The sequence below is a fragment of the Lithobates pipiens genome, unplaced genomic scaffold, assembly GCF_037356315.1.
Source record: "Lithobates pipiens isolate NorthernLeopardFrog02 unplaced genomic scaffold, aLitPip1_a1.2 Scaffold_18, whole genome shotgun sequence".
NCBI lineage: Eukaryota > Metazoa > Chordata > Amphibia > Anura > Ranidae > Lithobates > Lithobates pipiens.
The window spans coordinates 159372238-159392038 of record NW_027507758.1 but is presented as its reverse complement, the minus strand read 5'-3'; the positions used below and the strand labels follow the sequence as shown (position 1 = coordinate 159392038).

General features: G+C 41.4%; 1 protein-coding gene across 1 annotated transcript in view; it reads right to left on the bottom strand.

Moving 5' to 3' along the window:
- The window catches only part of WDR27 (WD repeat domain 27), a 577860-nt gene that overhangs the window by 390170 nt on the left and 167889 nt on the right, over nucleotides 1–19801 (bottom strand). Inside the window, exons 15-17 of the mRNA XM_077486311.1 lie at nucleotides 19724–19795; nucleotides 13533–13636; nucleotides 4903–4992 (exon numbers count right to left, since the gene is read on the bottom strand). Of these exons, the coding sequence (XP_077342437.1) occupies nucleotides 4903–4992; nucleotides 13533–13636; nucleotides 19724–19795 (266 nt within the window). The remainder of the gene's footprint in view (nucleotides 1–4902; nucleotides 4993–13532; nucleotides 13637–19723; nucleotides 19796–19801) is intronic.

Sequence of the window (19801 nt, the reverse complement as noted above, 5' to 3'; positions counted from 1 at the left end):
GATGGATCGGTTGCAGAGGTTTCCACCTTGTGGGAGGCCCATAAGGCTTTTTTCAGGGGTGAATGCATCTCTGTGGGATCCCGCCTTAAGCGGGACTCCACCAAATTCAAAACTGATCTCCTTGCTCAATTAAAAATCGCAGAGAATCACCTACTCAACTCCCCCACAGTGGAACGACTGAGAGTAGTTACCTCTTTCCGGAACCGCATCAAATCTTTTGACATGAACAGGATTTCCAAATCTATGCTATGGGCCAGGCAAAAGTTCTATGAATTTGCAAACAAACCACATAGAATGCTTGTTAATAGATTGAAATCATGTCCCTTCCTTTCGATACCTGACCATTTGATGCGATCAGACGGCACTCCTACCCACTGCCCTAAGGCTATGTCCCAGGTATCTGGTGAATTTTTCAAAAAACGTTATAACTGCTTAAGTTCGGATTCTACGTCCCAATTCTCCCAGACAAAATTTGATGGTTTCATGTCCTCCATAGACCTACCCAAACTGTCCATTGCACAAAACTCCACGCTCAACGCCCCTATTACTGTAGATGAGATAGCGGAGGTGATTAAAGCCTTGCCGGCTCACAAATCCCCAGGCCCGGATGGGCTCCCTTATATTTACTACAAAATCTTCGCTCCAATTCTAAATCCCTACTTGCAGACTTTATTTTCCTCTTTGCTCAAGGGTTCCATCCCACATTCACAGTTCCTACATGCACACATAACCGGCATCCCTAAACCGGGTAAAGATCCGTCACTCCCAGATAATTATCGCCCTATTGCGTTATTAAATTTGGATTATAAGATCTTCACTAAACTACTGGCCAACACACTTTCCCCACTACTACCGATGTTGATTCACAAAGACCAAGTAGGCTTTGTCCCAAAGCGACATGCAGGTGATAATACGCGACGGACTATAGACCTGATAGATCTTTTGACTAAAACCAAGCAATCCGCCATTGTCCTAAGCCTAGACACACAAAAAGCTTTTGACCGCCTAAGTTGGCCGTTTATGTTTGCGGCCCTTTCCAGATACGGATTCTCAGGACCCTTTATACAAGCCTTGCAAGCTCTATACTCTACACCTACCTCTCAGGTTCAATTGTCCTCATACTTGTCTCAGCGGTTCCCCCTCACCAATGGCACTAGACAGGGGTGCCCTTTGTCACCAATGTTGTTTATTCTAAGCTTAGAACCTCTAGCTTCAGCTATCAGGTCCCACTCAGACATCCGGGGGGTATCGTTGCGACAACAAGAATACAAACTATCACTTTTTGCTGACGATATTTTATTGACACTCACCCATCCCCTCATCTCCTTACCTTCTCTACAGACAATTCTCTCCACCTTTGGATCTCTCTCAGGGTTTAAAATCAACCAGTCAAAAACGGAAGGCCTACCCATTAACATTTCACCAACATTGCTTGACACCCTCCAACGCACCTTTAGCTATCGTTGGTGCCCTTCTTCCTTGAAGTACTTAGGAGTTCATCTCACTTCCTCGTGCGACTCCCTCTATCAAGCTAATTTTCCTCCCATGTTTGCAGAAATAACCTGTCTCTTAAACCTGTAATCCCCTCTTCCTATTTCTCTCCTCGGTAGAATTAATGTCCTTAAGATGTCGATACTTCCTAAATTACTGTATCTATTTGAAACACTTCCAATTCCAGTCCCAATGTCGCAATTGATACTTCTCCAAAGAAAATGCCTCAAGTTCATATGGAATAATGCATCCCATAGGATTGCACGCTCCATAGTCTACTCTTTAAAGTCTAGAGGTGGACTGGTGGCGCCAGATATCATTAAATACTATTACGCCTCTCACCTCCAGGTATTGTCTTCCTGGATCTCTAGAAAGGCTCCAAGCAGGTGGGCTGAGAGTGAGATAGGGGTTACTGCTCCAGTACATCTGTGCTACATGTTATGACCTTCCTCGGCTAAATTGTGGCCTCAATTGAGATCCTTATGCCTAGCACCAATGCTTTTCACCCTTTCCATTTGGAAGAGATGTGCGGAGCAGTTTTTCCTATCCTCTAAATGTCCTCCATTTCTAAATGTACTCTTTAATCCGGATATACCTGGTCTGTCTTATACGAAGATGCTTCCCTGGACTCAGGCGGGAATCTTTCAGTTGCGACACCTCGTACATCCGACTACACGTAAACTTATGCCTTTCTCAGACCTGCAAACCAAATATGACCTGCCTACCTCCCTTCTATACTCATACATACAGGTTAAACATTTCTTCCACTGCAACTCTCCCTCTCTTTCGTTGGAGAAACCGACTGATTTTGAGGCCTTGTGTGCCAACGGCCCCTATGAAACCAAACAGATTTCATCTTTAACCTCTTCCCGCCGAGCGTACGCAGATGTGCGTACTCGGCTTCCGGGGGGTATACCGGGATGATGCCCGCACCTGCAGGCATCATCCCGGTACCGTTTTTTTCAGCAGGCAATTGGCTATCCAGGCATAACAACCGATGCGGCTAAAAGGCCCTCGGCTGTTATGCCGGAGGAGCGGGAGGGGACGTCCCCCCTCCCGCCGCCTCCCCCCGCTGTTACTGGTGCTCCCGCTCGATCGGGAGCACCGATTCAAATTCCCCTGCCTCCGGCTGCTGGGCAGGGACTGGAATGAAGCTGTAATCGGCTTCGTTCCAGTCTCCTCATCGTAAACACGGAAGCGACGTCATGACGTCACTTCCCGTTTACTCGGCTGCCAATGGCGCCGGTTTAAAAAAAATATCCGGTATTCAGAATCGCCGTTTTCGGCGATCTGAATACATTGAAGTGTAAAGGAGGGGTGGGGGGTCTTTTAGACCCCCGATCCCTCCATAAAGAGTACCTGTCACCACCTATTACTGTCACAAGGGATGTTTACATTCCTTGTGACAGAAATAAAAGTGATCCATTTTTTATTTTTTTTTAAAAACAATTTAGTCATTTTAAAATAAATAAAAAAATAAAAAAAATTTTTAAAGTGCCCGCCGTCCCCGCGAGCTCGCGAAGCAAAGAAAATGCATACGGAAGTCGCGCCCGCGTATGTAAACGGTGTTCAAATCACACATGTGAGGTATCGCCGCGATCGTCAGAGCGAGAGCAATAATTCTAGCACTAGACCTCCTCTGTAACGCTAACCTGGTAACCGTAAAAAAAATTTAAAGCGTCGCCTATTGAGATTTTTAAGTATCGTACTTTGTCGTCAATCCACAAGTGCGCACAATTATAAAGTGTGACATGTTTGGTATCTATTTACTCGGCATAACATTATCTTTCACATTACGCAAAAAAATTGGGCTAATTTTACTGTTTTGTTTTTTTTTCTTCATGAAAGTGTCCCTTTTCCCAAAAAGTTGCGTTTAAAACACCGCTGCGCAAATACTGTGTGACATAAAATATTGCAACAATCGCCGTTTTATTCTCTAGAGTCTCTGCTAAAAAAATATATATAATGTTTGGGGGTTCCAAGTAATTTTCTAGCAAAAAATATGGATTTTAACTTGTAAACACCAAATTCCAAAAATAGGCTTAGTCATGAAAGGGATATACAAAATCCTACAGGAAACCCCCCCTCTAACGGAACTCACTCATAATTACATGAAAAAATGGTCTTGCATACTGCAACAACCAATCCCTCTATTAGACTGGGGTAAAATATGGGAATCTACATCCAAAACTTCACGTTGTGTAGTGCAGAGGGAAACCGCTATTAAGATCTTGATGTTTTGGTACAGGACCCCAGACTTGCTGCATGCTCCCAACCCAGCCATCTCCAATATTTGCTGGAGATCTGGTGAGTCCATAGGTTCTCATTTCCATACATTTTGGGATTTCCCTTTTATTAGCCCTTATTGGACTAAAATTCAGGATCTTTTACAAACGGTACTAATGACACCTATCCCTCTGAATCCCATGCATTTCCTTCTAGGCCTCCCTTTTCCGAGAATATCTAAAGCCTCGCGCAACCTGATGTCCTTTATCCTTCTGGCCGCTAAAAGAGCAATTCCTAGACATTGGCTCTCCACCACTCCTCCCACACTCCATCTTTTTCTTTCCATAATGGCAGATATACGTAGGATGGAACACTTGACTGCTAAAACAGAAGATACACTACCCTCCTTTTATAAAATATGGAAGAAATGGGACGACTCTGAGTTCCCCCTTGAGTCTGCTAACCCTCAAACCTCCTGATTCTCATGATGCAAACTTCTGATTAAGTTGTACCTTGCTATCTTTTTCTTTCTTTTTTCCTCTGTATTGTTGTTATTCATAACTATATATCCTTTTCAGCTTTCATTTATCACATGATATGGTATGCTAACTGTACTTGAATGATCCATAGTTGGAAAATGCTTACTCTATGAACATACCTGTATGTACGCTCAATTTCGTACGTTTATATATACATGGCTTTGTATTATCGAAAGTTGAAATGCTTTTTCTTTATACTGTATTGTACCTTTTTTTTTTTTTTTTGTGAAAAAACGTTATAAATAAACAATTTAAAAAAAAGAAAAGTGAAGGCGGAAAAAAGACTGAGTAGTCCATCGAGTCTGCCCATTTTGTTTATTCTTTTTTTCATTAACCTTGTTGTCTGACTATAGATCTCCTCTCAAGATCCACCAATCTCCTTGTTGCTAGCTGCAAGCTGCTAATATGACAGAATGCTGAGTGCTAAGGGGCCAATGGTTGGGCACCAGGGACTTAGATCATTCTAACTTCTCTTTGACTGTATGATATGTTTTCAGAGCTAGACAAAAAAAATTTGGAAATATGCTGAATGAATAAGGTGTGCATATGTAGAAATCCACATGATGCTACAGAAACAAGAAATATTCATCACAGATGAGCATACCCTGTAAATATAACAAATATATAAATAAAACAAAATGGCTACCTGTAAAAACTGCTGGCTCTTCTTTTAATGTGGAACTGAACACCAACAGAGATTTATCAGATAATCCGCATGCAAGTTTAATTCCATCGCCTATGCAAGACAAAAAGAATTTTACATGAGTAATCATGGCCCGCTGTAACACTGAAATCTGTTGAAAATAAAAAATGTACATCACTATAGCTGTTCCCAAGTCATTTTACACATTAAGACATCTAGACATTTATCATCCAAATATTTTTCATGGTATATTGTACCCTTTGTTCAAGCACCAATAAGAATGTCAGCTCCAATTCTCCTTCCTAGGAAATTTCAGCAGCTCCATTCCAAGTGTAATCAGAATGTACTCTTATGGCTGCATGGATAAGATTACATTGTACAGAGCATTTTGGGACAAGGGACTGGTATGTTTGCAGGCCATATGGGTATACTTTACAACATGGCTATGAAGAAACAGAAAGGAAGGGGTAATTGGAACATATTGATACATTCAGCACTCAGCTAGTAAAGACAATGTGAACATCGTGTAATGTTACACTTTCACTATCCTCAGATAAACTCTGCCTTCAAGATAAAATTTAGGTTGGAATCACGCTATTCAGTAAGTCTGAATTAGGCAATTGGCAATTTACGAAACAGTGGTTACCTAAATTGAATATCTGTGGTGTACAAGCTGAAAACTAAAGTGAAAGACAAGGGAGTAGGGCTAATAGGAAAAGGCGCAATCAAAAAGTGTTAGTAGTGGCAGGCAATGGTAATAGATAAAAACGCAAACATACAAAATATTTGTCTGTAAAAATGCCTACGATGGCTTGAAATTGTAGAACTTGAAAAACCTATAAACATTTTAAATCCATGTTTACAGCCACAGTTTATATTTATAAAAGTTAAGACATGATTTTTCACTAATCTAACTTAGGTTCTGATTTGATTCTTGCTAAAGGGCTAATTGGCCATAAAGATACAGGAAATAAACCTGCTTCTGTTTAGACTTTTGGAAAGATTTTTTTTTTTCCACGATCATACCTTAACTACAAGAAAAAGCCAAAGGTGTCCGGCAGATCAAAAAAAAAAGGCCCTGTCTTAGGAGAAAAGTATTTTGACTGAAAATAGGCTAAATGCCCAAATGCATGTAATCATATATTTATAATAAAGGAAAATGTTCATACTGACCGCCAGCACAGGTAGAAGGGTCTATAAATGGACATGTTCAATTCAGGACTTTCAGTTCAAGATATCAAAACAAGAAATAATACATATACAAACACCTACAAACATCATCAGGTTTTGTGAAGTTCTCCTTTAAAAAAAACTTTCATATCATGGGGTTGATTTACTAAAACTAGGGAGTGCAAAAGCTGGCGCAGCTCAGCATAGAAACGAATCAGCTTTGAGGTTTTTTTTCTGTCAATGCTTAATTGAACAAACTGAAGTTAGAAAATTATTGGCTACCAAGCATGGCTGGCACCAGATTTTACACTTTAGCAAATCAACCCCTATGGTGTATTAACTCTCTCCATTTAAAAGAAATTCTAAAAGAATTCTGAACAAAATATTTCTCGAATGTATTTATTTAATATTGTCAGGACTAAAAAACCATAAAGAATAAAATATAGTATATATTTCATATAAATTGCTTTCAGCAACGAGCAACGGGTCATCACTGCGATAACAGATGCAATTTAAAAGGTGTTTTTATTTTTTTTAATCTTTTTTTTTACATATAAACAAATAGACATACAGCATTGCAGTGCAATTTCGGAAGACATGGTTGACACAGAACACAACATTTATAGTTCAAGAGAATGACATATCTAATGTCAGCAACCATGAACATAGCATCATTAGTAGGATAAAAATATATTAAGCAACTGTGTAGATCATGTCTCTTATAATAATATGCATACAACATCACAGGGTAATTATTTTCTTAAAGTTTCACTAAACCCACATCATAGAAAAGTATCAATAAATGGTGTATTACATGCTGTTCATACTCATTTAGTAACTATGAAATTCGTTTTCTGTCTTCTGCAAAACCTGGTTGATCTTGCTGCTCTCTATCTCCCCGATCTATTCATGTCAAAAATTCAGCTAGGGATTTTGCAGCTGTGGTGGCAGCTTTGCATATGCTCGGTTTTCAGTGAGTGGCAATGTTGTAAACAGTTTAGATTTCTGATTCAATGACTGAAGGTTTAACCTGTGTTCCAGTGTCTGCTATTCAGGCAATGACAGACTGAATTATTATACATTTAGCATTTTTCAACATTTCTGTGTAAGATATTTATTTTATACATATCACTGTGTTTACATATTGTAGATATTGTATATATTGTTTTGCACTTTATTATGAGTTTATGTTTTATGTTGAATCATGTATGCTGGTTAATAAGCCCTAAAAATGCATGCCCCCAGGAGATGGAATGCGATTCATGCCCTAGGCTGCAATCTTGGTTCATGTTGGTTTTGTTTGTTGATTTGCAAAATAAAAGAACTTGATGGAAGTCACTGCTTCAGCTTACATCCATTTATGGAACCACCCTCCTACATCCTCCCTACAGTGTTTTTCAGTTGGTTTTGCTTTGTTTGTAGTTTCAGATAGAGACTGAGAGGGAAACCGCTTCTGTTCCCTCTTTGGAAAATCATAGCTCAGAAAATCCTTTTTCATAGGCGTACTCTGTATTAAATGCTTATTTGTAGGATTAATATGTAGTGATGACACTTTGGACAAAGTGTTTGTCATGTGTACAGTGAGGTGCACATGACAGGCTCAGAACCATGCCTGGTTGGACGGTTTGGGTATCAGCTTCCTCGGAGCCAATCAGTGGGTGTGCCGGGCCCCGCTGAGGAGTCTGGGGAAAGGTACTTAAGATGTTGAAGTCACGTGTTCTGGTTCGTTCGTGAGGCCCTAGCGGTCTGTTCTTGATTCTGGACCAGGGTAGCACCACGAGGGGCCCCGGTCACAGGAGCGTTCGTCACTCTGCAACATGCTTCGATTGGCTAGCCCCAATAGACCCGCCTGGTCTGGGGTAAGGATCCGTCTGTTCCCGAGTCTCGGAACCAGATGGTCCGAGGTGCAGTAATTGTCCACAGTAAAGCGTCCGGGTGTGCTCTCGGCTTGGAGGGGCACCGCAGCTCGTGTAAGTGACCGGGGGAGGACCCTTCGGAGGAGAGCCAACAAGCTGGCATCCTGAGAAGTGCCTGGTTGCTTAGTTGTGAAGGACACTGACGAATTCACGCTTTTTCCAGTACTGTCAAGGAGACAGAGAACGTTCCAGGTACTGAGGAAAAAGGTTCCTGTTCACTTTCATTTACAACTTGTTCAAGGTCAGAGATTTTACAAGTTCTGAGTCAAAGCGTTGATTGCCATAATCTCTGGCTAGAGATTTGTTCAACCTTGAAGTGCCCAGCTGCGAGTGGCTACTCTCTGGGTGGTACTAGAGACTTTGTGATATTTGCAGTTCAAGGTGCCTGAGTTATTTCACCCTTGCCCTGTTCCCATACGAGAATGTGTTGTTGGATGTTACCCCTGCAAATAAAAACCTTTCAAAAGGACTTTATTGGTGTCAGCGTCCAAGGTTGTTGGGTACTAACTCTGGGAACCCCTAGATGTGGAAGAACAAGCCAAGCGGAGGTAACCGGTAAGCCCAAAAGTTAAGGCCACCCTGCCAAGGGTTATGGCCGCTGCAAATACATCACATTGCAAAACATATACACTTAGGCTGGAATCACACCTATGCATTTTTTGTGCTTTTTGCATTTTGCAGATTTGTACTACAGTCCATTTAACATGGTTTCCTATGGAACAGGTTCTGTACAGAAGGGCTACAGTGTGAGTGGAAAAAGTAGAAAAAGGAGCCACTCGGTTTATGTGCTAACATCAAGCATGCTGACAGAAAGAGATGAGAGATGAGCTCATCGCCATGTTTGTTTTCCTTTCACTGTCCAGTCACAGGCTGGGAATGAGTCCAGAATGACCTGGGCTCGAAGGAAGCAAGTTGAATAATCCTGGTTATCAGAATGAGGACATTCAGTGGTAAAAAAATTAAAACACAGGAAAAATCTCTAGAATTGGTGGTAAAAATTGCAACAGATGCTGATTCCTTATTTTATCTTTTAATAGGCTATTCATTTTTCTTTTTGGATACAATTCTGCTTTGAATATGGTAGATCACCCACGTCTACTTAGATCAACAAGCTGGAGTGGACAGTATATGACTAAGATTGTGGGATAATTAAGACGGAACCCTAATAACACAGAACCTTATGCAAGACTGATATCTTTTACCCTTTAGCCACCCTGGTAATTAATGCTGGGACAAGGGCATCTAACACCCAGGGGGCAGATGCCAAATGGTATACCTCCCCCACCCCAAGATGTATGAGCAATATGTGCCGCAAAAATTCCCTCCTATCCCCCCAAAACAAAATTTAACAAGTGACACCCCCACCTCACATGATACCACTGTGCCCAGGGCAGCTGCCCCTCCTGCCCACCCCTAGACCCGGCCCTGCTGCTAATACCACCATGTGGTCCATGGAGCACCAGGGTTTCTGACATTGACCGAACTGTCATAGACAACTCTCAGTCTCTAGTCACGAATGGGAGCTAGCAAGGATGGGGACCATTAAAGGAAAGGTGTGTACTCCTCCCTTTAGTTCTCTCAGTCTCTAGTCACAAATGGGAGTTAGCGAGGATGGGGACCATTAAATGAAGGGTGTGTACTCCTCCCTTTAGTTCTGCTCTAACATAAAGTGAACACTGTCTTATCTCTCAAAAATTCTGGACAATTCTGTAGGGTCCAGGTTTCACCTGGCACCGTGGGTTTCCAGGGTCTGACAACTACAGAACTGGACCACAGCTGTGGACCTGTATAGCACCCTGTGGCTAACTACACACGTTGCTCAATATGCCAAGGCAAGTGCTAACGCAGGATTCAGTGCCCGAACCAATCTTTACAAGCTGGCCCCACACAGTAAAGTTTTGGTCCCCATGGTACACACCGAGGGTAACCAATCTGGAAACTGCTAAATATCCCAGGGCAAATAACAGTCAAATCTTGATAGATGCTTCAGAGAAAAACATTGAATGGTTTAAAAAAAGTTAAATACTTCTCAAGAAGAAAAGAAGAAAATAGTTTCTTCGCCTAAGAGCAGTAGAAAAAACTGGATTCTCATGGAATGGGCAGGTTATAAGGATGAGCTCTAGGGGCAGCCCTTGCAAGTTTTTTGCCAGTGATCAATCACCTAAAGGTAGTCTGCAAACAACCTCATGGTCTCTGAAAATATTATGTTATGTTATCATAAAGTCATGGTAAACAACCCTACCTGCACTTTGTGTTTTTCACCTGCATTAAGTGTACACTGATCATGTTGTTTCATGGTTGCGCATAATAGAATAAACCTTTCACATTCCTCTGTCAGCAGTTTATTTTTGTGTTGAAATGTAGCATCAAGCATGGCTTTGCCTTTGCCGTTCATGCATGACCTCAGTCTGTAGTTTGAGACCGGACACTTCCAGTGAAGAACCTACATATCCCATACTCCCTGGGTCTCTCAGTCTAATGTTTGTGCATGTGAGAACTACACAGTAATTCAATGTGACACAGACACAGGCAGGCAGAACATTCACAGACACACAGAAAGCTCACACACGAAGCTGTGAGATGTTTCATCTCATTAACACTCCCACATTTGTACTGCAACACAGACCTACAACAGGAAGTTGTCCCATCCCCTTGGCTCATAGGGACAGGCTAGCTGCAGAAATACATGAACATGGGGGAATTGATCAGCCATGACACTACAAACTGTAGCCACAGCATCATTATTACAAGGTAAGGCCAACAAACAACACAGGGAATATAACTACACTGATACCTAGTTAAAAAAAAACTAAAATGCCCCCCCCCCCCTTGAAGTTGGCTTCACCCACAATGCAAGGGTTGACTGACCATTTAGATCTAGAGGAGGGGAAAAGCATTTTACTACCTGATCTTCTGCATCCTCCAGCAGATGGTGCTCCCACTGGTTCCAGCGGTGGACTGTTTCTCAGTGTCCTCATGTCCAGTGCAGGGCTGTGGACCCTGCATCAGTCTTGATGACATCAGAGGACCTTAGACCACCAAAGTGCATTAGAGAAGAGGCTGCGGGAAGCGGTCTAGCAAGAGCAGAGGATTGGGTAAAAATAAAAAAATTTCCAAATACCTGAAGGAGGAGTTACATTTTGCAGAGTGGGTGCAGCTTCACCGCAAGGAAGGAGTTTTAATTTTAAAAATTTGAAAATTGCCCTGTTTCATAAAAAGTATAAAGGCATGAGAGCTGAAGTGGTTAAGCAATTTACTTTGGGCACCGTTGCAGGCAAAATCATGGTTATTTCTAGTACAACGAAATGTTAACTCAGCATGCTAGGGATCATTTATCCAAATGATAAAAGCAAGGAAAAGAAATATAACAATCTTAAAATAACAACAAGGAAATGAAAAGCATATGTCTTTTCTTCCTAGTTTCATCCAGCTGGCATGACATTAATGACTGTGTACAGTACAGAACTATTTTTGGTAAGGCCAGTGATTGCTCATCATGTCCACATCATGCCATTGGATATTGCATGAATAGCATGGTGTATATTAAGGGTTTGTTAAAGCAGCTCAACGTCACTATTCATTTTCAAAATGAGGTTCTTATAAAATACCGTATTCAGGTTACAAAGGTCATATGTTGCATACATCCTGTGACATAGCTGACCATGACAAAAATAAATAAAAAAAACACAATAAGCACCATTCCAGAGCAGAAAGCTTTCTTGCTTTTTCACCTAACCCTAACAAGTACTAAAGATTTTAATGTGTGCAAAGACAAGTGAACAGCGCTCTATGCTATATCCCAATATGTGCAATAATCCTTCCTATTTTCTACCTATAATCATTACTTCAAACAATTTTATATATATATATATATATATATATATATATATATATATATATATATATATATATACATACACACACACACACACACACACACACACATATATATGTGTCAATAAAGTGCAATCATAAATACATAAAGCCGCGTACACACGGGCGGACTGTATGGCCAACTTAGTCCGTCAGACAATCCGACGGACAGTCCGTCCTACTTTCGAATGAACGGACTTGACCACACACGGATGCACAAACAGTCCGTCGAAAGCTTGCGCGATGACGTGTACAGCACGTACGACGGGACTAGAAATAGGAAGTCCAATACACAGCAATGCAACCTTTCGCCGTGTAAATCCTTTCTGAGCATGCGCCATACTTAGTCCGTCGAACTAGCCTACTGACGAGCGAATTGTCCGCTGAAACCAAAGTATGACGGACAGTATTTCGGAAATTCCGAAATACTTAGTCCGCCAGACTGCACGCTGAAAAAGTCAGCTGAAGCCCACACACGAGCGGACTGTCCGCTGAAATGTGTTTCGACGGACTAAGTTGGCCGGACAGTCCGCCCGTGTGTACACGGCTTAAGTATAAAATAAACATCCAATTCATATAAAGTGCACAAAAGTATAAAATATTGCAAAAATCGTATGTATGTCAATGTGAATAGCATCAACTTAAAGTGCAAAAATATATTATACATCTGCTAAATGTGTTCGAAGTCACTATTATCCAACTAAATGACCATAAATAACTCAAAAAACAAAGTCCATAAAACGTGGGAAACAGGCCCAACAACCACTAATGATTGTGATTAAAGAAAGTGCTTCTGTTTTTCCACCACTTGTGAATTCGGTATACGTTGCTCCCAAAGTGCTTTGTCACCATTAGCAGATTATAAACCAGCTTATGCACTTTATGACACCCCCTTCCTGGCTGCTGATTTCATTCAACAGAACCTTGACAGTATAAAAAGCCCCAACCATTGATAGTGGAGAGGGATAAAAAAAATTAAGCTCCCATAGCATAAATTTGTTTTAAAAAAACGATTTAAAATCTGTAATTATCACACTCACACTCGTAAAACAGTTTGTTCTCAAAAAATTTATTTTATTTCCATTTTCTACTGCTTCCCTACCAACGCTTTAAATACCCACTCCATGCTCCGTCACTTGCACTTCATGTTCTGTGCCAGTCCCAGCCCCTGCCCTCTTCATTCAACTCCCTTTTTATGGTCCTAGGGCATCAAAGGCACATCAAAGACACACCCCTCCTGAAGGAATGATCAACACACCCTGGGAATGATGCAAAGAATGCAGTGCCAATGTCACTAACCCCCCACAACCACTACTGCAGGAAAACAGTGGTGGGGGGGGGGTGTTAGTGATATTGGCACTAACCCCCCACAGAAATGTCACGTGACCAGACTGAAGAGAGCTTCAAAAAAGTATGCAGTGTTGGTGTTCCCAGCTGTAAAGAGGCATACCGTGGTGGAATGTGGTACATATGATTTTTTAATTACACTTCATAATAAACAGTTACATTTTAAACCATTGCTTGTCAGGATTTTTGTATTACTCTTTTTTTTTTTTTTAACAATAGTAGAAATCCATCAGCATGGCACTGTTTCACAATGGCTTATTAGAAATACAAGTAATCTAAATTTCTCAGTTATGTATTGTGCAACCCTTAATATGTTTGTGTACCTACCTGAGTACTTAATACAACCAACAGTTGGTCTGTTAGCTAAAGTTATCTTTCCTTGAAGATTGCTGGGCGCCGCAGAATCCATTGGGTATTCTTTTTTTAGATCACTGCAACAATAAAATAAACATGAATATTTAAGACAATCCACCTTATCGTAACTAACAAGCAGGATGCATTTTAAGAAAAACATTCAAAATAGAAGCACAGGGCTGCTATTTCTGAACATTATCTGAAAATGATAATTGCTGTTACGATAACTTCCTACAATAACTCCCTAATATTTTCAGATTTTTTTTTCCTTGCACAAAAAAATTTAGTTTACTGAGAATCACCGGAAAGCCCTGAATTTCGATTCTACGAAAAGTAAAGTAATTGAAGTCAGGTAAGTGAGAGCTCAAATTCAGTATCTTCACCTTTTTTTGTATGGTATCAAACAAGTGGTCAGCCCTTCACAAGCAATAAAACATTCATATTTTATTATGCATCAGCTAGTATCGTCTAAAAATCTAAAATTCCAGACTAAGGTCGCTACTTACTTTAGACACTGCAAGACTCAGACCTCTTTAACATTAGGTATCATTTATTAAAACCCATAATGGCCATATATCTCCTGGTATCGGCTAAAAAAAAAACTTGGATTTAAAATACTAGTCTAAGGCAGCTGATTAGGTCAAAAACTGTAAGGCTCAGATCCCACTCCAAAAATCTTATGCAGACACTGTATATTACCCAAATGCTATGTACAAGGACTAATCTGCATATTGATGTTTCACATGCTTGGAGATTATGCATTTTCTTGTCAGCCTGGATGAAAACATTCAGAGCTTTGAGACCCAATTTGGAAACTATGCCCCCTTTGGGTTTGAGAACAGGTTGGAGTAAAAGTCTTGAAACCAGTCTGCCACAGGAGCTGGGGCAATAACACATTGGTCTAAAAAGACTCAAGAGGCTTGATGGGGATCTGTTAATCTATGCAGTGACACTGGAGGTTAGAAACCAAAGAGGGGGCAAGGAGCGAAGCTTCAGTCTGTAGCCTTTGGATACCACCTCTTGAATCCAAGCATTTCAGATGGTAGCTGATCACACATTCGAAAAGTACCAGATCTTGTGGGTGGACTGGAAATCAGACTTGGGGGTTCTTGAAGAAATCGCCAAGGGAGTGGAGACACAAAAATAATGTTTCTTAACAGGCAGAGGAGGAAACCTTCGTAGTCTGCTCATTAACCTATTTCCTCTAAGGAAGATGAGCGCTGTTGTCCACAGTAGCATTCTTGATGATAGTATTAAGAGTTGGTTCAAAGATACGTTGTCCCTTGAAGGCTATGCCAATCAAACTCTTCTTACACAAGGGATAGGCAGTCCAGCACATCAACCAAAGTGCTCTACGCATGTGTACTGACATAGGACCCATGCAAGACATGAGACAGAAAGCTTCCAGTAGACCACTACAGCTGAGATTTAAAGTTACATATATTTGTTCCATGAGTTAAACAATCAAGATATTAACTTTAGCAGTGGTGAGATCTCTTTTGATGGATTTTATTCAGTCAGGCATAATTTGACAAAGTAAAGTCACGATCCAAGATGGGGTGAAGGGTAGGGAACAACAGCAAGAACAGAGATCTTGAGGGGCTTCCAACCACTTCTCAGTTGGGTCTTAAAAACAGGCGCATTTTCTACTGGAATAATAAATGGCTTGTTAAGGTAGAAAACTGCTAGATCTACAGTAGAAATAATAGGATTTTTAAAACAGCTTACCTGTAAAATCCTTTTCTTTGATGTACATCAAGAGACACAGAGCCATAGTAATAACTATGTGGGTTATATCGGCGTATCAGGTGCTGGACACTGGCACGCCCCTTAAGGTGTGAACTTCCCTCATATAACCCCTCCCATTACTGGGAGTCCTCAGTTTTGTAGCCAAGCAATCAAAGTGTATAAGAAGAAGAAGGGAGGGATCTCTGTGTCCCCTGATGTACATCAAAGAAAAGGATATTACAGGTAAGCTGTTTTAAAAATCCTATTTTCTTTTCTTACATCAGGGGACATAGAGCCATAGTAATAACTATGTGGGATGTCCCATAGCAATGGCAACTGAAGGGGGGGAGACATAATCAAGGAAACAGGAGGCCTGCAGTGTATGCTGAGCCCAAAGGCAATATCCTCATGACCTTTAATATCGATTTGATAAAATTGGATAAATGTATGAACCGAAGACCAAGTTACGGTCTTACAGATCTGAGCCATAGAGGCCTGATGATGCACCACCCAAGAGGCACTAATCGCCCTGGATGAGTGTGCTCTTAATCTGAGAAGGAAGAATTTTCTTCTTTAAGCTGAAGCTTGAGCAATCACTTGACAAATCCATTTGGAAAATAGTGGATCTTGACGCTGCCTGTCCATATCTTGGACCCTCTGGCAGTACAAACAAAACTTGTGTTTTGCGAACCTGAGCAGTCGCCTTTATATAGATTCTGATCGCTCTTACTACATCAAGATACTGTAGTGCTTTCTCTTTCCCAGATCAAGGCTTCTGGGGAGAAATTAAGAATAATATCTCGGTTTAAATGAAAACCTGTTACTACTTTTGGTAAGAATTCAGGATGAGGACATCAAACCACCTCATCCTTATGCATGATAAAATATGGCTCTTACAAGACAGAGCTATTAGTTCCGATACTCTTCTAGCAGAAGAAATGGAAAGCAAAAGCAATTATCTTTCTTGTCAAAGAACCAAGAGAATTTCTCGCAAGCTTCAAACGGCTGATTCAGCAAAGCCGAAAAGACCAATTTTAAATCCTAAGGATTTTAAGGTGCCTTGATAGGGGGATAAACCGTGTTACCCCCTGAATAAGCTACGCACCAAGAGTGGGAAGCAAGAGGCCATAGGTAAAGACATTGATACGGCCTGGATCTGGCTCTTGATAAAAGTCAAGGCCAGCTTCATTTCAGATCCCATATGCAGGAATCCTGCCTATTGACATACTTCCTGGGGTGCCAACCCCTGGATCCATACCAAGAAACCTATGCCTTCCAGATTCTATAGTAAGTGATTCTGGAAGCCGGCTTCCTGGCATTAGTCAAAGTAGACACTACGAAGGAGATCACCCACAATCTTTTATAGAGTGGGATTCAACAGTCAAACCTGTTAAACTCCTTGTCCGTAAATTAGGATGAAACACCAGACCTTGTGCAAGAAGGTCTGGCTATAATGGCAGAGTCCAAAGGACTTCTACTGCCCTCTTTATGATCTCGATAAATTAAGATCTTCTGGGACCTGGCTGGGGCCACCAGAATGACCTCCTTCTGTTCCTGCTTAATCCTGCGGAGAAGGCGCGGGAGTAGCAGAGCTGGAGGAAATGCATAGATGAGTGAAAACTGATCCCCTGGGAAGACTAATGCGTCTGTTCCGTCTGCTAGCGGACCCCTCGTTTGACATAAAGTTGTCAATCTTATTAATGAATCTGGACGAGAATAGGTTCATGTCCGGATTACCCCGTCTGACTTATTGCTAGGAAGATGGGATGAAGAGATCATTCTCCCGGAAATAATTGTTGGCGCCTCAAGTGGTACGCCTGAAATATTAAAATTGCCGATAGGCAAGGAGTGTTGTGTTCTGCCAAAGCTAGAACATTATTCACCTCTTTTTGGGCTGCACAACTCTCATGCCTCCCCTGGTGATCGATGTAAGCCACCGCCGTGGCTCTGTCAGACTGAATCCTGTCAGGGGAGTCCTGTAATCTGACCGCCAAGATTCTATGGCCAGATGTACTGCCTGAAACTTCCAACAAAGTTGATAGGCAAGGTCCTCTAACCTGGACCATCTCCCCTGGACAGAATCTTCTTCCAGGGCTGCTTCCCAGCCTAGAAGGCTGGCATCTGTTGTTAACACCTTGCAGGATAAAGATTTTCCCTCCTGCTGGATAACAACCACCAACTTAGGCTCTGACCTATGTTGGGAGCCAAGCGTATTGAAAACAAGCAAGGCCTGACTCCTCTTTATTCCAGACCGACAGGATGGTGTCTTGGAGCAGTCCTCGAATAAAACTGCGTGTAAGGGACGGCCCTAAAGCCCCTCCGCCGCTACCGACTGCCGTTACCGAGATATCCCTCTTCAAAGTACCGACGTATATGTACATGAGGCAGTCCTTAAGTAGTTAGACTCACCTGGGGCAAGTAATAGGTGTGGGCAATATAAAAATCATACCTGAAAGCAGATAAAAAGGAGAGAAGTTCACTTAGTCTTTGCATTGTGTTTCTGTGTGTGCCACACTAAGCATGGACAACAGAAAGAGGAGAAGAGAACTGTCTGAGGACTTGAGAACCAAAATTGTGGAAAAATATCAACAATCTCAAGGTTACAATTCCATCTCCAGAGATCTAGATTTGCCTTTGTCCACAGTGCTCAACGTTATCAAGAAGTTTGCAACCCATGGCACTGTAGCTAATCTCTCTGGGCATGGACAGAAGAGAAAAATTGATCAAAGGTTACAACGTAGGCCAGTCTGAATGGTGGATAAGCAGCCCCAAACAAATTCCAAAGAAATTCAAGCTGTCCTGCAGGCTCAGGGAGCATCAGTGTCAGCGCAAACTATCCGTCGACATTTAAATGAAATAAAACGCTATGGCAGGAGACCCAGGAGGACCCCACTGCTGACACAGAGACATGAAAAAGCAAGACTAAAGTTTGCCAAAATGTACTTGAGTAAGTCAAAATCATTCTGGGAAAATGTCTTGTGGACAGATAAGACCAAGATAGAGCTTTTTGGTAAAGCACATCATTCTACTGTTTACCAAAAATGGTCTACAAAGAAAAGAACACAGTACCTACAGTGAAATATGGTGGAGGTTCAATGATATTTTGGGGTTGTTTTGCTGCCTCTGGCACTGGGTGCCTTGAATGTGTGCAAGGCATCATAAAATCTGAGGATTACCAAAGAATTTTGGGTCGCACTGTAGAGCCCAGAGTCAGAAAGCTGGGTCTGCGTCTGAGATCTTGGGTCTTCCTGCAGGACAATGACCCCAAACATACGTCAAAAAGCACCCAGAAATGGATGGCAACAAAGCGCTGAAGAGTTCTAAAGTGGCCAGCAATGAGTCCAGAACAAAATCCCATTGAACACCTGTGGAGAGATTTTAAAATTGCTGTTGGGAAAAGGCGCTCTTAGAATAAGAGAGACCTGGAGCAGTTTGCAAAGGAAGAGTGGTCCAAACTTCCGGGTGAGAGGTGTAAGAAGCTTATTGATGGTTATAGGAAGCAACTGATTTCATTTATTTTTTCCAAAGGGTGTGCAACCAAATATTAAGTTAAGAGTGCCAAGAATTTTGACCAGCCTATTTTTGGAGTTTTGTGTGACATTATCTCCAATTTGCTTTTTTTCCTCCCTTTTTTTGTTTTGTTCCAATACACACAAAGGGAATAAACATGTGTATAGCAAAACATGTGTTACTGCAATACTTTTCTGTGAGAAATACTTGATTTTCTGTAAACATTTCTGGGGTGCCAACAATTTCAGCCAGGACTGTAAAATGGTGGGAGGAAAATGAGTAGGCAGAATACCCAAAGACATATTAGACCCTCAGTTTCTCTCAGCTAACAGTCCCTGAAAGGATGAACAGACTTTTCCCCACTGAGTCTCACTCACCACAGACTGAAAGAGTACCAAACCATGCAGAGCTCCCCGTGTTTTCTCTGAAACATGTGGTAATAGACCAGTGGAGGTTTTAGTGTTAATCAGTGACCCCAGTTTATATCCCATTACTTTTGGCTAGTATGGGTTAGGCCCCAGCTGTTTTTCAGTTGTCAACCATTTGGGCCGAATGCTTAGGGCCCTAGAACAATATCCAGGACCCAGGATCCTTGGGGCAAAATTCCTTCTAAAGACTGAAGGCCCTTTTAAAAGGTAATCCGGGATCTTTATCAGTTTGCCTGACCCAACCCATTGGGGCATATATCTTTACTATTTAAACAACTACTAAATATGTGAGATTAACCCAGGTTCCTCACACTTCAGACACAACCCTCTGAAACAATGGGCACAGGCAGGTATACAACAGGGGAAGGCTCTGATCAAATAAATCTAGAAAAAACCTAAACAGCAACCATGCAAAACAGAAAATTAAGCAACCCACCAGAGATCTGTAATATTTACTGTTAAATGATATCTCCAGATTCCATCAGTAGTAGTAATTACCTTGTTACTTCCTTCCTTCTCACTGGAAACTGGCTTTTTTTGAAGTTCGTCTTTGGTGAAAACATTTTCATTCTGAAA